This window comes from Lonchura striata, chromosome 3, assembly GCF_050655825.1.
Source record: "Lonchura striata isolate lonStrDom1 chromosome 3, ASM5065582v1, whole genome shotgun sequence".
Taxonomy (NCBI): Eukaryota; Metazoa; Chordata; class Aves; order Passeriformes; family Estrildidae; genus Lonchura; species Lonchura striata.
This window is the reverse complement of record NC_140705.1, coordinates 89,072,732-89,088,302: the sequence shown is the minus strand read 5'-3', so window position 1 is coordinate 89,088,302 and position 15,571 is coordinate 89,072,732. Positions and strand designations below refer to the sequence as shown.

At 43.1% G+C, this 15,571-nt stretch overlaps 1 protein-coding gene and 1 long non-coding RNA gene across 48 annotated transcripts in view; one reads left to right on the top strand and one right to left on the bottom strand.

The window, feature by feature from the left end:
• The window catches only part of LOC110469085 (uncharacterized), a 114,663-nt gene extending 112,497 nt beyond the window's left edge, over positions 1 to 2,166 (top strand). The window contains exon 6 of the long non-coding RNA XR_014953948.1: positions 228 to 2,166. This is a non-coding gene — a long non-coding RNA (uncharacterized LOC110469085). The remainder of the gene's footprint in view (positions 1 to 227) is intronic.
• Positions 1 to 15,571, bottom strand: part of LOC110469084 (uncharacterized) — a 455,123-nt gene that overhangs the window by 25,239 nt on the left and 414,313 nt on the right. For 26 of the 47 annotated variants that reach the window (XR_014953920.1, XR_014953919.1, XR_014953918.1 and 23 more), the window contains 2 exons: positions 13,478 to 13,585; positions 2,161 to 13,285 (listed from right to left, as the gene is read on the bottom strand). The exons of 1 other annotated variant lie outside the window; for it this stretch is intronic. Coding sequence is in view for 3 of the 46 variants with exons in the window: in XM_085575763.1 (XP_085431889.1) it covers positions 13,478 to 13,585; positions 15,104 to 15,221 (226 nt within the window). In the remaining 43 variants the exon portion in view is untranslated. Of the gene's footprint in view, positions 1 to 2,160; positions 13,286 to 13,477; positions 15,222 to 15,571 lie in introns of all 47 variants that reach the window. 20 more of the 47 variants (XR_014953929.1, XR_014953930.1, XR_014953933.1 and 17 more) reach the window with 20 other exon arrangements.

Below are 15,571 nucleotides of genomic sequence, written 5' to 3'. Positions count from 1 at the left end.
TAAATGCTATCCTTTCCCTGATGTGCAAAGTTATAAAATATTTGTCTAGTATTTAATCACATAGAAATATGTGAAATTACACTAGAAATATTCCTCCTCCAGTTGTTGAGGGCATAGGCTGCTGAGATTGTGACCATTCAACCTGATAGTATAGAACTGCAAAATACCAATGCCAAGAAAGTACAAATACTGACAGAGCTTTTGTTTATTGTTTTTGTTCTCTTCAGACACTTCTTGCCATGGCATCATTCAATCAGGCTTCCCTCATCACCACAGAGGTGAGACAGCTCAACACTTACTCCGCTCCTGTCTGAAATTCCAGCTGGAAGAGCAGCCCTTCCCTGCTTGAGTGAGTTGAACCCCCTCAGCATTTGCTTCCATGGCATGCTGGTACTCCAGCCCACATGATGAAATCAGATCTTCCTGATTCCTGCTGACTTGCTCCAGCCCCTCATATTCCCCATCTTCCTCTCAGCACCCTCCATTCCCTACATTGTAAATACTTGCTGGAGGAGAAGAGAAGCATAATTTGTTCTTTTATGTGGCAAAGGAAATGAAGGCAAAGAGGGCTTTTTTTGTTCTTTTATAGTTGTTGTTATTATTAAAAGAGGGCTTTTTTTTTTTTTTGTTTGGTTTTTTTTTTCAGTACAGACAAGTTCTAACCTGTATATGTGTGTGCTCTTAGGTACTACTCCCGAAAATAAAAATACATTTGCATTACATATGCTTAAAATAAAAAGAAATTACATATCATAGAGGTTTTCTGATCCTGTTCAGTGCACAAATGCCAATATGGGGTTCTATCTTGCAATCCATTTTGATATTTACAACAGAACATGGCATATCATTTAATTTAAATTTGCAGCATGCTCAGTGTAATTAATGCTGTGCAGTGCCTAGAAAATCCTGATTTCTTAATGTGATACAATGCCTGCATGCTGAGAGCTTTTTTTTCAAACTACTGTATCATTTTGGAGCATTAATGGGGAGGCACTGCCATTAAACAGGGAAAAAAGAGTCAAGGCCACTTGGTCTTTATGAAACTTCCATGCAGCTCCCCAGAATATGATGCAAAGTACTGGTTTGTTTTAGAAGAGGGGGAGAGTCAGAGATTTAATTTTCCCTTGACACAGCATGATGCCTGAATAGCCAGGCAGCTATTCCTAAATTATGTGCATTTCATTCCTAGGAGCTGTGAGCATTTTGAATGGGCTGTTGTTAAATACAGTACACAAGCATAAATACTCCAGGGAACAGCTAGCTGAAATTTTGGCATGAGCAGAAATCTGATGTAGTATCTGAGCATGTAATAATAATGCATATTGATTTGTTGGGAATACTAGGAGAGGGGTTTGGTATTCTGGGATGAGAACTGTTAAACTTGGGAACATCTTGTGTGATTGTAATATGCTGTGATATATGTATGCTGTGGGCTTGGCAGGGACAGAGAGGTTCACATGAAGCTTTAGACTTGGAGACTGGCAGGGTTCTCAGTTTTGGAACCAAACAGAAAAAACTGAGTGCATGGCAAAGACATTTATATATTATATATAAATGAAGCCTGGAGAAATGGGAACCAGAAAGGAGATAGGTTTGTCAAGAAGGGTTGCGACCAAACACCCTTCAAGGTCAGGAGCTTTACTGCCATGGCTGCCTTGAGCTTGGGTCTGAGTTTCTGTGCTTTGGGAGGCGGCTCTGTGTTTGACTGCTACAAAAAGAAGAGAAATGGGAAAAAAAAAAACCCAAACAATATCCCACTATCATTTTGCAAGGTATCAGTTTCTATTAGACTGTACTATAAAAGCGCTTCTTATAGACCTGTTGATAACAAAACAAATTCTTCAAGTCCTCTAAATAAATCTGTTTCTATACATAATTCTTCAACTTCTCTGTTCTCATCTGACACCTGACAATTCCACTTTAAGAGTAATTGGTCCTGCTTTGAACCTCTGCAAGCACAGTGGGAGGAGGGTGGCCACTTTATTGACGTGGATTGATTTTCGTAGGAAGCACATGAGACAGACTCGGTCTGTGATGTCACACCTGGGATGCATCATGCTCCTCCAAAACATCTGCAGGCCACGAGCAGGGTTCAAGAGGATGTGGGGGACGCCCTCAAATAACCCCATCCCACCAAGTGGGACCTCTCTGTGTAGTCACCTTGGAGAGAGGCACCAGCCGGGACTAAGTTCATCAGCCAGGTGGGAATTCCAGCATGGCTCTTGTGGTGGAAGCCATCCCAAGCCACAGGCTGTCTCCATAGGCAGGAACAAAAGGGTTATCCCACTGCAGGCTGGCCAGCTTGTTGATCTTTTCAAACTGTGGTGTCAGGCCTCAAGAAGGGCTGTTGGGATGAGGGGCTGGACATTTCCACCCTGGAACTGTGTTTTCCAGTGCTCTGGTTAATTGAGAGCATTGCAAGACAGGTCAGTGAAAGGCTTTGTGAACCATCTGCTTGGTTTTTGACAAAAAAAGTGTCATTGATATTAATAATAACTCTGAGCTCCAGTACAGACCTAAAAAACCCAGGGAAATGGCAGAACAAAAGGAGACAGAAACAAGATGGCACTGAGGGTGTCGTCACCAGGGATGCTGATTAAGACATGAGGGTGGGGTTGTCCTGCCCGTGTGCGGGTTTGGCTGGGGAAATCTCCCTCCTCCCGCTGTCTCGCTTCCCTCATCCATAATGAGGGAAGGAATAACTTTGCAGCACACTTTGCATTGGCATTGCATGCTAACTTCATTACTGTTTGCAACAGCCTGTGCAATCCTCACAGGAAAGCAATAATAACAAAGAAAAAAAATTGTAATTACCAAGCACATAGTTTTCATCTATAATCTTCATTTCAGGATTCACTATTCCTGATGTCAATATTTTATAATGGAAGAATGAGATATGCTAAGTTTATGTTTGATGGAAGTAAATTCAGATTTAATATTGCCAAGGAGCTGAATTTTTAATAGAGGAGAGCAGTTTGCAGCCATTGGAGCCCTTGTTTGCGGCTCCTTTGTACTGGCTCAGTGACGTTCCCATGACCAGGCAGAAAAATGGAAAGAAGCTGCTCTGGATTTGCAGTGGAGTAACAGTACTTTGTCACTTGGCTCTGTCACGATAATTGGGAGTGTCACACAATGAAGCAATATGACACACCCCCGGTAAATGAAAAGTTTTCAAAGTGATATACAGCCCCTGTCAACTGCCAAAGCTTTTGTTTGCTCAAGGAACCAGGCAGCATTTCCAGGAGGAAAACCACACTGGGGAGGCACCCTTGGAAAGTTTGTTGTGAATTGATTTCCTCTGTGTTTTTGTAAAATGGAATAGATTCTATGAACAGGAGAATACCACCTTTTATCACACACTCCCAGCTTCCAACCTGCTGAGGACTTTCCACAAACTCTTTAGGAATTTACCTCTTTTTGTTAAATTGGGTTGGATCTCATTAATAAAAGAATGGTATAATGGAAAAGAATTTCTAAAATTATACTGTAACCTAGAATTGCAGGATTCAGCTTTCTCTGCCTGAAGAAAAAAAATTTTGAAGCATTAAACTTACTTTATCAAGCATTGCACCTGACATGCTCTCATAAATTTTACATACATTTTAACTTATTTTAATGTTATGCAGGCTTGGTTTAAAATATTCCCATGAAGTACCTAAAATGAAGCTGCTCAGCCATAAATTAGAGCTAAAAAAATACTTGTCCGTCCCCCCCACCCCCCACCCTGCTCCATCAATATTTCTGTACTTAAAATCATGTGTTGTATGTAACTTAAATTTTCCCTTGCTAAGATACTTTGTATATCTTAATAGGAACTACCACAGACCCAGAGAGCTGTATTTCTGTAGGGTTACATTTACTTTTTTTTTTCTTTTTTAGAGGTGTCTTGCCTAAAAGTAACCAAAAGTAACCCTTTGCATGCCACAGTGCAATTAGGGTGAGGGCCCACAATTAAATATGAGGCCAAATATATATAATATGTGTGTGTGTGTGTGTGTGTGTGTGTGTGTGTGTATTTCTGTATTAATTTCTGTGTGTGTGTGTATATGTAGATATAAATACACACTTATATCACAGAATCACAGACTGGTTTGGGTTGGAAGGGACTTTAAAATTCATCTCAAGTTTCCACCTTCCACTGTCCCAGGTTGCTCCAAGCACTGTCCAACCTGGCCGTGGACACTTTCAGGAATGGGGCAGCCACAGCTTCTCTGGGCAACCTGTGCCAGGCCTCCCCATCCTCACAGAGAAGATTTTTTTCTCCTAGTAGCCAATTTAAACCTCCTCTCCATTTGAAGCCATTCCCCCTTGTCCTGTCACACCAGGCCCTTGGAAATTGTCTTTCTCCATGTTCCATTGCAGGTTCCCTTCAGGTACTGGAAGGCCACAATTAGGTGACTCCAAAGACTTCTCTTTTCCAGGCTGGACAACCTCAATTTGCTCAGCCTTTCCTCATAGGGGTGCTGCACCCCTCTAATCATCTTGCTGACCTTCACATGTGTGTATGTGTATGTGTATTTGTGTATATATATATATATATATGTATGTATGTATGTGTATGTGTATGTGTATGTGTATAAAGTTTTTCTCCAGGAACAGCCCTGTAGCAGCCCCACTGTTGGATGGGGGATGACGGAAGCTTCCCAGTGTGACAGTTCCAGGCTGCCCCTCCTCTGGCCAAGGTCTCCATGCAGCAGGTAAATCCCTGACAGCTCCTCACAAAGCTCCATTTGTGCCCTGATTTCTGAGGCTATTTCAAAGCCCAGGCTAAGTTACACAAACATTTGGCTATAGACATAACAGGCCTGCTCTGCAGTGCTGTCAGCTCCTTGCCTCCCAGCCTGAGCACTCCCTGCATGTGTCTGTCAGGCCATACTTGGGCAGCGCCGCAGCGTGCGCCGTGTCCCAGACACTGTAGTGATTATGTCTGGATGCTCCTTATCTGATGGAAAAGCCGGCAGTGCTGCACATCTGTGCTCCGAGGCTCTGCTGCTGCAGTGCCATGCCAGTATTTATTTTGCTTCTGCAAGTTAGTTTTCCTTGAGAAGCAGCGGGGGCCTTCTTCAATGAACTGAAAAATGTGTATTGTATGAAGGTCTGTGGAGGGTGCGCACCATAGTTCAGTGGGCAAATGTGAACTCAGGGAATGACATTTCATTTAAACATTTGGTTTACATCTTTACATGCCAGAAATACTAATGTCTTGACTTTAGCAAACCAAATCCAGCACTTTTTTCTTTTTCCCCTTAAATGAAGTAATTATAACCAAAACACTCTGTGGGCGTTTGTTCTTCCTTCTCAAAGGTGGAGTTTCACACATGAACATTTGGTTTCGGGCTGGAATTGTCAGTAGCTGCTCGCTTGACACTTCCCTGTTAGTTTGTGTTGGAAACCACCAGGAGTTTCTTGCCTTGTGTTTATTGTGTTACCCTCAGCCCTTTGATCGGGACATCTTGGATAACAGCAAAGTCTAGCTCAGCGCCTGTTCGCTATTTAAAAAAAAGTGAAGAATATGATTTCTATCAAAGGATCTACAAAGACAGTTAATGTAATTGAGAAGCAGAAGGGCATTTATGGAAGTGCATCTGAATGTCCTCTTCACATGTAATTGCATCAGGAATTCTACATTAACATGCAAGTACTGTCCAAAGGGAGAAAAAAAAAAAAGCTTATTTTTAGGTAGAAGCCCTCAGTGGGCAGTAAATTACACATAATCTCCCCCAAACTAGCAATTAGCCCTGTTTGCTGACTACCTGAATTGTTTCACAGTAGTTCAGCACAGTCTTACCAGTTATCACCATACTTATAATCAGAGATTCCGTGAATGATTCCCGCAGCTCCACATACTGCCTGCCTAAGGTCAGCCATTATAACGAATACATTTTATTTGCTTCTTTTGCCCTTTGGAGCTGTTTTCTTGGGCTGCAATATGTAAGGAGAGCTGGTGCTGCCCTGCTGCTCAAATGGCAAGAATGTGAACAGAGAAAGCAATTCAGAGGGGTAGGTGTGCTTTGGTATTAGTTAATATTCATCTGCTTGTGTTATTTGTTATTTATTCCCTTGTAGCAACCAGTCCTGCTCAGAGAGAGTGAACTTGCTACCCACTGCTGGGGTTTGCTCTTCAGAAGTTCTGACACTGAAAGACATTTTTCAACATGAGCCTGCAACTGATGAGTAGAAAACTGGAAAGTATGGAAACAAAAACCTATGGAATTTTTTTCCTTAAGGCAGTTGAGCAGTTTTCTTATCCCCAAATACCCATGGTTTGCCAAAATAGTAACTGAGCTTGGAAAACAGTAGCTACGTTGCCAGCTTTAGCAGTAGAAACAATCATGGGCCTACACATGCACACAAATACAAGCACACACATCCTAGGAGCAGCATCAGTCTTAAAGAAAGAAAACAAAGGTGAAATAGAGCTAATGAAATATTTGAAACAGAAAACAGGAATGTTTAGACCCTGAGCATTAAAGGTATATTTTTAAGTATGGTGCACCCTTATGAGTAATGCTTTAATTTGCATATTAATTCTTAGGCAAAATGCAACTAAATCAACATAGTGGCACCATTTAAAGCCCATTTTCAGTGCTGGTTCTTTGTCACATTACACAGACACAGAGCTGTATTCCTGCCTCTGATATGAGGACTAGATCTGAGGAATGAAGGAGATGGAACAGGAATTCATGCTGAAGAGGAACAACTAAAGAGTAGTTGTCATTTGCAAGCACACGCTAGGAAGCAGAAAATTGAAAGACTTCCTTTGCCTGGCTCTGTTTAAAATGTTTCAGCTTCTAGTTTCACAATCAGGAACATCAGCTCTCTGAGCAAACTGCCTACAAAGCTACCACAACAAACTTCAGACCAGTTCTTCAAAAGAAGAACTTGTTTTCCAGAAAAAAAAAACCTTGGGGTTGAATACTTTCCACCCTTGCCACTCAGGCCTTGACTAAGGAAAGGACAAATAAACTGATCCTGAATTAAAGTCATCCTCGTTGTAAGCACATACCTGGCCAAGGCAGGCAAAAGCAGATTGATGACCCAACAAAGTTCACCTTGTTTTCTGAGTTGAAAGCTCACGCTGTTCCCTGGCAGAACAGGCATGTCAGGCCTGCAATAACTGCTTGCTACCTTGCTTCAGTCAGCATTAAACCCAGCACAATATTAACATCTTGGGGAAAATCCAGCTGGAAATGGCTTTCTGGGGGGAAAAAAAAGGGAAGTGAGGTGACGGAATAGCACACCCTGTGTTTGTTTACTTATTGATTTCACAGTAATTTTAAGTAACTTGAAATTTCTCCCCTCGCCTGAAAATGTTTTCTTTCCGTTGTTTTCTGTTAAAATGCAGAGCTGAATTCCTGTCCAGAAAGAAGTGGCAAAGAACGGCCATGTTTCACCTGAAGGTAAATAAATCACCTGGTCTGGCAGAGGTTGGTCTTTCTGTTTGGCTTTACTTTGCAGGAGCTGCTTGTGGGCACATCATCCTGTGCCCAGTGCAGCGAGTGGCACTCCTGGGACAGACCCATCGCTCTGGTGGCACCTGAATGGTCAGAGCATCCCCAAACTGGGATTCAGAACAGCCCCACTGATTTGGATGTGGGGCAATTGTGTTTGTGCCTCAGAGGGATGAGGTTGTGCAGAAGAGCTGAACTTCAAAAATTTGCTTTTTTATTTATAAAAAAAAATACAATTTGCTCTGATCTTTTTTCTTATTTTTCTTTTCTGAAGCACTGGTAAAGTTTGAAGATGATCCCTAATGATGCACAGCACAAGTGCTCTGAAATGTATCTCCTCTGGGTGAGTGTACCCTTTATTGACAATTCACCCTGGAAGCTCACTGGGCACTGAGCACCTCCAAAGTATTTCTGGAAAGAAAGCAAATGGTCCAGGCTCTGGACACTGGGCTCTTAAATTCCCAAAATATTTATCGCTTAATCTGAAAAACACTTTGCCAAAAACCTGGGCTATAGTGAGGGCATTTGGCACTGGAATAATTTCTGATGAAGTTCTAGGAGCAGGCTGTAGGTTTGTGTTCAGTGATGCTTCAATGTAATGCTTTGGCCAGTTCCATCCTGGCCTGCAGCTGCTGGGATCAGGCTCTGCCAAATTCCTGTCACCTTGGGCTTCATTAGCATGTGAAAACAGAACCCTTCCGGCTTTGTGTCTCGCTGAAAAACCAACCACCCAGCCCTCCCTTTGGCCAGGGGCTGCCTCAGGCACTCGACTTTAAAAGGACAGTTTAAAAAAGCAGTTCTTTACTTTTTTTGTTTGTTTGGTTGGTTGGTTTTTTTTGTTTGTTTGTTTTGTTTGTTTTGTTTGTTTGTTTGTTTGTTTTGATTGTTTGTTTGTTTTGTTTGTTTGTTTGTTTTTACTACTCCTCTAAAAATGTTACCAGAGTGAAAGTTCCTGTTTACAGTGGTGGGGAAGAGTTCAGGTAACTGCTCATAAAGGGCCCACGAGCAGTGGCAGATGCAGGACTCAGCAGAGTGAGTAAATCTTTTACAGTTGGGCCCCTAACTAAGGATTCTGCATTTTGGAAGAATTAAGTCCTGCACTGCCATATGAAATATTTCCTGTGCATTTCAGCGAGCCAGGGATTGCATCTGCTACCTCCAGCCATTCTAACAGTGAATGAACCAGAACACTTAAAATATTTGCAGAGAGATGTTCTGAACAAATAACACAACTAACTTAAATGGAGAAACTTCCCTAAGTCACATCCATTCAGTTAGGGAAAAGAACCAGCCCCATGTAAGCAGCCTGTGAGCAGAGCACCTCTTGCCTGCTTCACAAGTACCATGTCTCAGAGGCAGGAAAATATATCCTCCCTCCACAAAAGACTTTGGGAATAATTATTTGTAATGGAGAAAAAAAAAGAAAAATCAGCCTGTTCATGGACGGGGATGGGAAATTTGTGAAGGTCCTAATTCATTTCTCTTTTTGGTTGGCAACATTCATTGAACAATTGTCATTTGATAAAGCTACTAGTACCTTGAATGTTTTTCAAGCAACACACAATGATTGCTACATGTAATTTTTAAATTTCTGACTCACCCATCAATGAAAATCCATGTTAACTCATGTTAAACTCCAAGTACAGTGGAATAACACTTGGAGCAGAGTGGCTTCAGCCAGGATCAGAGACTGCATTTAAAACTGATGCTCCATGATGGATTTTGAGACTCATCCCAGTTTTATTTACCTCAAGCATGAGAAGGATTTCACCTCCTTTGGAATTCTGGGGTAAACTGTTCTTGTACAAAATTTGTTCAGGGTCAAGTTTTAGACAATATTTTGTGCTGCAATAACCACATCATGACAGACAACCTTTTAATCAGATAAGAAAAAAAAATCCTCTTCTCCAGGTCAGTACAAGAAAGAAACATGACAGAGATATTATAAATACAGAGCCCAGAGGTGTGAAAGCTCCTGCATTAAATGCGGTTTGACCATGTTTAAATTTTTTTCCCAGACATTTCAGGTGTTAATTCAGGGAAGCAAATGCATACAAGGGGGAATGGCAGCAGTTAAGGCAGCTTCTGACTGGTAATGATCTTCATAATTTCTGCCCATTTTTTCAGACTATTATTTAAAAATATGTAACTGATTAGAGAGGTTGAGTTGGGAAATCAGGTACATGGGTGACCTCAGGTTTAGAGGTGGGAGAAGCTGGTAACTGAGTGAAAAGCTTGTCTGACCACATTGTCTTTTCCAGGATGGGCCGAGGAAGATTTGCAGGTTACAACTGGAACATTTTAATTCATGGTACTAAAAGAAAAGCTCTGGTCACCAAGCAAATGAAATTACACATGTAAATTATACAGCTGATTTCCAGAGGTGGGCAAATACTCCACAGTGTCCAGCAAAGTCCCAGAGAGATGAGTAGTGAAAGGAGAAAAGGATAAACCCCCACATGGTGGTCTCAGGAGCGTAAGGTAAGTTTAATCACTTAAGCAGTGATATTTTAAATCCTGTCTCCAGTGGACAAGGCTTGCTGTGAGGGTGGTGAGGTCTATGTGCACATGATGCTTGGGTGAAAAAACTGTAAATTGCTGTCAGAAATTGCCATCTGCATTTTTACAAAAATATCTGTACCCACACTTGGAAATTATCTGAGGAGTTTTGCTTACTCGCCTTGTCAGAAAACAACACAGAGTATATGCAGCACGAAATTTTATCCAAAAGAAACACTAAAGAATACTTTTGCCATAAACAAAATGAACTCATTAAAATTAACTCAGTGGTTCTGTTTTCCAACCCAAAAAACAAAATTCCTTATATTTTTTTTTCCCTTTTTTGGGGGTTGGAGCTGGACTATTGTCAAGGCTCCCATCCAGCCCAAACTATTCTATGATTGTATAAAAACAAGTTTTCATCTTGTTTGTTCCCCTTCACTCTGAGGGCTCTGGAGGTGCCAGGGATCCTTCTGAGCTCTGAGCAGTTTTACAAACACTGCACAACGGTCACTCACCAGAAATCCAACACTTAATGACCTTCCAGGTTGTCCTGTTCCAGTGAAAAAGTGGCACCACCCCAATTTTAAGATTACAGCACTACAGCAAAGCTTGAGTTACCAGCCCAAGTGGTATGAAAATATATGCATTTTGAATTGCTGTGAATTATACCAAATAATCCTGTGTCTTTTGCTCTACTAATGAATCAAAGCAGAGCTTTCCATATTATCTGCAATCACCATGGAGAAAATGGTTCTTGGCATACATGGTTTCTGTATAAACAGTGCATCTCCAGCTCATTCTGAAGGTAAGTAGTGTCTGATTGCATAATAATAACAATAATAAAGAGAGAGCTGTCCAGCCTGCACATGGGCCAATTAAAGGATCAAGTGCACAAGGCTGCAACACTCCTGGCAGGGGAGGAGTTGCCAGGGAGGTGTCCAGCCCACTTGTGCCCTGACTTCCATCCTGCACCTCCCACCTCAGCAAGCTGTGGCACTCAGTGAGCTTTGTCCCTGAATCCCTGCATGGAAACAGGGGGACAGCACAGTATCCACTATTTTAGAAAAAGAATGGAAGTTGTGACTGCAGCAGATGAAAACTCACCAGTGAAGCTCCAGTGCCTGTTTCACACCGTGCCTTAAAGCTGTGCTGGGCAGGATTTCTCCAGCTGCAGGGACCAGACTCAAGCCCTGCTGCATGCCACAGCTATGCCTGAGAATTCATGGAAGGCTGGAGGAATGTACTTTATGGGGTGGCTGGATCATATGTTTATGGCCTGAAAGAGGAGATCCCAACCCAAACCACTTTGTTGGTCTCTGATGGTGAGAGGCTGAATATGAACATGATATAATTCATGCTGGGGCATAGGTATGAAAAGAGAACATGCAGGCTTTGCCTGGGACAGCCCACAGTCTCAGTAGCTGCCTTGCCATTAATTATGGATAATGAGCTAATAATCACCTTCACATGCAGTGCACTGCACATTCAGCCTGCAGGAGCCCCCTTGGAGAGATGAGCCAGAAGAACTAAATGTAAAAACCCTGGTTGCTGCTATTCTGCATTGCTGACAACAATAGCATTAAAGTTGTAGGGGACCAAGTGCTCTGGAAGCCTGCAGACAATAATTCACCCCCAAAAGGAGCTTCTGACAGTTGACAGCAATTCATGGGACATTTTCAGCACCTTCTGCACAGAAGTGGGTGGTTGTGACCCTACTGGTTTGGTGGGAAGGGCTCTTCTGCTGGAGCCAGGTGTCAGGAAACAACACCTGCACCAGAGTTCCATGGGCACATCCCAGCCTGGCCACAGGCATCACTAATGCACTTCTCCAGTGGCCTTTTCTGTGGGATAATGGCACTGGCACTTCAGGGACTGAAGCTGCTCCTCAAGGAACAGCCACTTCCTCTCCTCTCAGCTCTGCAGAAGAGTAAAAGTTCCTGGTTCAGGCCTTGGAAATAATGAGGTGAAAGGGACCCCATTAAAACCTCCCCAAAGACAGAATGAGGTATTCTCATGTGATTGGAAAAAAACCAATGGGCAAACACAGCCTGCCTGGACAGGACCCTCCTCTCAAAGAGCTACGGGAAAGGCTCCTGGGTCACAGGAAAGCTGGGAATTTAACATGAAGTGGCCTGCTGGGATGCTAGGAAAAAAACCCTAATTGGCCAAATGCAGCTAAAGACACTGAGCACACTGAAAAGGCTTTCTGCAGGTGGTTCTGCAGGGTTTTCATTGTCCTCCCAACAGAACCAGGCCAACTGCAGCACAAATTGCTTCAAAGAGCAGAAGGAAACCACCTGCTCCAGGCTCAGAATTCGTGTGGGCTGCCTCAGGCCCAAACCAAACTGCTTGTGCTCAGGAAGGAGCTCGGGTTCAGTCCATCAGTGTCTCACCTTTCTGGGCACACAGCTCTTTATTTGGAAATATAGAACCAGAGCCCAGCTTCAGATAATCAGAATTTTACCCTCTCTACAAATACCCTCCAAAACACAAGTTACTATGCTGGAATCAATAGTTGCCTTTTTTTGTTTAACCCCAACTTTAATGAATTGACTGAAAAGTTTCTCAGTACCTTTGCCATTAATGAAAAAATAAACATCTTGTGACCCTTTTCTGAGGATAAACCCAGTGGATGTATCTCCCCTGCCCTGGACACACTTACTTAGATTTAGCTTGGTTCATTCCCAAAGGCCATGATCCAACTAGATATTCAGACACCTGTAAAACTTCAACACACTTCTAAGGACTGCTCTGAACTCTGGCAAGAGTAGGGAAAATACTGTTAAAGTACTACTTTATTTCTTTAAAATCTAATTTTTGAGAATCTTGACTGCAATGCATCACTTCAAATATTTCCTTCCTCATGCAGAATATTTGAATGTTAAGCCAGATGTTTTTATATTTCCACAAATTAAATGCACCATGGCTGAAGGTTTGACAGAAGCTCCAATTTACACATAAAAAGGTAGAATGATTTCAGTTTTGACAGCACAAGCTTTTGATTTGTTAATAAAGGCAATTCTTTCTCAATTGTGAACATACTCCCCAAATAAGACAATGCAGTGTGTAGAAAAAAAAAATAAAAAAACAACCCAACAAAAAAACCCCACAACAAAACGTCTTCCTGGTTGGAGAATAAACTTTTGATCCAAAGTTAGTGTAGAAATTCAGATTTTATACAAATAAAAGAATGGAACTCACATTCAAGCTTTAGTTGTAGCAGAGCAGGTATCAGAGGAAGTTCCATGTTCCTGCCACTTTCTCTGTACCTGTTGTTGGAAATATAACCTACCTTCAGTGTCTTTGGATGAAGTTCATTGCTAGAAAAGTACCTGTGAAAAAGGGTTGGGCAGGTGAGACAGATGTGTGGAAATGGTTTGGGTGAAAATCACCACAGATTTTCTTGGCCATGTTCTAATCAATTGCAGCCTAACACCAGGATTTCAGACTCTTGTGACAAAACACAAGCACCACCAAATTTGTAAACCAAGATGCAACCAAGGCTAAGAGACAAGAGGCCATACCTTCAGAGTGGCCCCCTGTGCCCATGTCAAAGCCTCCTCTTCACCTGAGACACCACAGAGGAGGAGAGAGGGTAGAGCTCCAAAGCAGTCTGAGCAGAGCCTGCCATGCTTAAGCATGGGGAAAAAAAAAAAAAAAAAAAGTGGATTTGTTATCTGAGATCAAACTATTCAACTATTCTAAACTTTTTCCTACGTGACAACCAAAAGCACCAGCATGGAAGCAAAGCTGAAAGTGCCCAGGCTCGGTTTCAGGATATAAAAGGGTAACAAAGCCCCTTCCCATGGGCCTGCCAAGGGCTTGGCTTTTACAAGCTTGGCATGGACCTTGGCCTAGCAGCAGAAGTTGAGTGAAGCTTCTGCAGGAGGTGGGGAACAAGTCCAAACAGCCTGAGGCACAAACCAGCCAGTGCTGGTGTCACAAGTGTCCACTTTGGGGTGCACATAACCCAGACCCCGCCATGAGGCTTCCTGGGTGCCACCCGTGGGCACGGGCAGAGGGAGGAGCCAGCCCAGCTCCCACATGCCTGGGAAACCCTTCCTGGGCCCGTGCAGCCGTGGCTGGCGCTGGGCAGCGCTGGAGTCCCCGGGCACAGCGGGCACTCGGCGATGCCCGGCAGCAGCACATCCTGCTCCCGTGCACCCTGGGCCCAACACAGCCTGCTGCCATCACTGCTTCACTCTCTCACGTGTGGCACTTCGCACTGGCACTTGGCACAGTGCTCCAAGCCACTGGCCCATTTAATGCAAAACCTCCTGATTTTTGTTAATTCAAAGCTTTTGTGAAAGACATTTTTGTTTTCCAAACAGTGTCCCCTTCTGCTTTTCTTTGCTTGCATCTCACCACAGTTGCCTCCTAATCCAGTGTTGGTGAAACAAGGCTGAAGGTATTTTGGTCATGTTTTCACACTCCTGATGTACACTTGCCTTGTCTCCTTCCACTTTCCTTCTGACTACACTCTGCTTCACAAATGCAGCCATCTGGCACAACATCACAGTTTTTTTCTGTTGACACCTGAGTAATCAAAGCCCTTTTTTTTCTTAATTTTTGTTTTCATTTTTAAATAAAGCAAGTGCTTCCAACTCCAGTGCCCAGGCTTATAACTGACAAGCCACATCCCATTAATAAAAAGCAGCAGAAGTGGGACGTCACTGGTATTAATGTTACAAAACATTTAGGGTGAGATGAGAGAAAAAAATTAGCACCTGATATTTTCCAGCTTTAAGAGCACTCCTTAGGAAACAAACTGCTTCTATACATTTTCTGTGTGAAACACACCTATAAAACATTGATGACAAAGTTGTGGCCCCAGAAATTCAGAAGAGTCTTACCACATATTGCTGTAGGACCAAAGTTGCATCCCAAGAGTTTCTTGTCTCAAAGGATCCCTCTAAGACTCACTCTCTCATGCCGCACTCACTTTTCCCATGGCAGAAATAAATCTGATAATATTAACTTGATCTCCACCTGGCTGCCATCTTCTCCACATGTTTGATCCTACCCCTGAATTCTGTCGTCTCTGAAGTAAAGGATGGCCACCACCCCACAAGCCCCCGTGATCTGGACACCCTGCACAGAGATCTATGAGGAATGGAGCAGCTGTGCCACAGGGAACTCCCAAATCTCACCTTGGGCACTGGGACAAAACACAGGGGCTGCCTCTGCACCTTCCCCAGACTGACAGCTCTGTCTGCAGCTCCTCTCACAGCCCTCACTGCACTCCCTCCATGCAGCAGAAATTGGGTCCTATGAGCTCCACAAGGGCAGGACAGGAACAAAAGGCAGGGTTGAGTGGCTGCCCTGTGTCACCCATCTGGCCAGTCCAGCACAAAGCAGCCATGGCAGCACCTGGAACACAGACTGCTCCATAGGCCCCACCATTCCCATTGTCCCAAAGCACTGGCATCAACAGTGGAATTTCTGCTGTCAATACCAATTGGAAAGTGACATTGACAATGTGCCAATACAAGTCAGTAATGTGTGACTCTACAGACTGAGCCTGCTGTGAAACCCCTGCTTTTCTTCCCATTTGTTCCAGAGTTTCCCAAAAGACTCTCAACAGGCACAGCCACACTGGGCATTAGTACCACATCAGC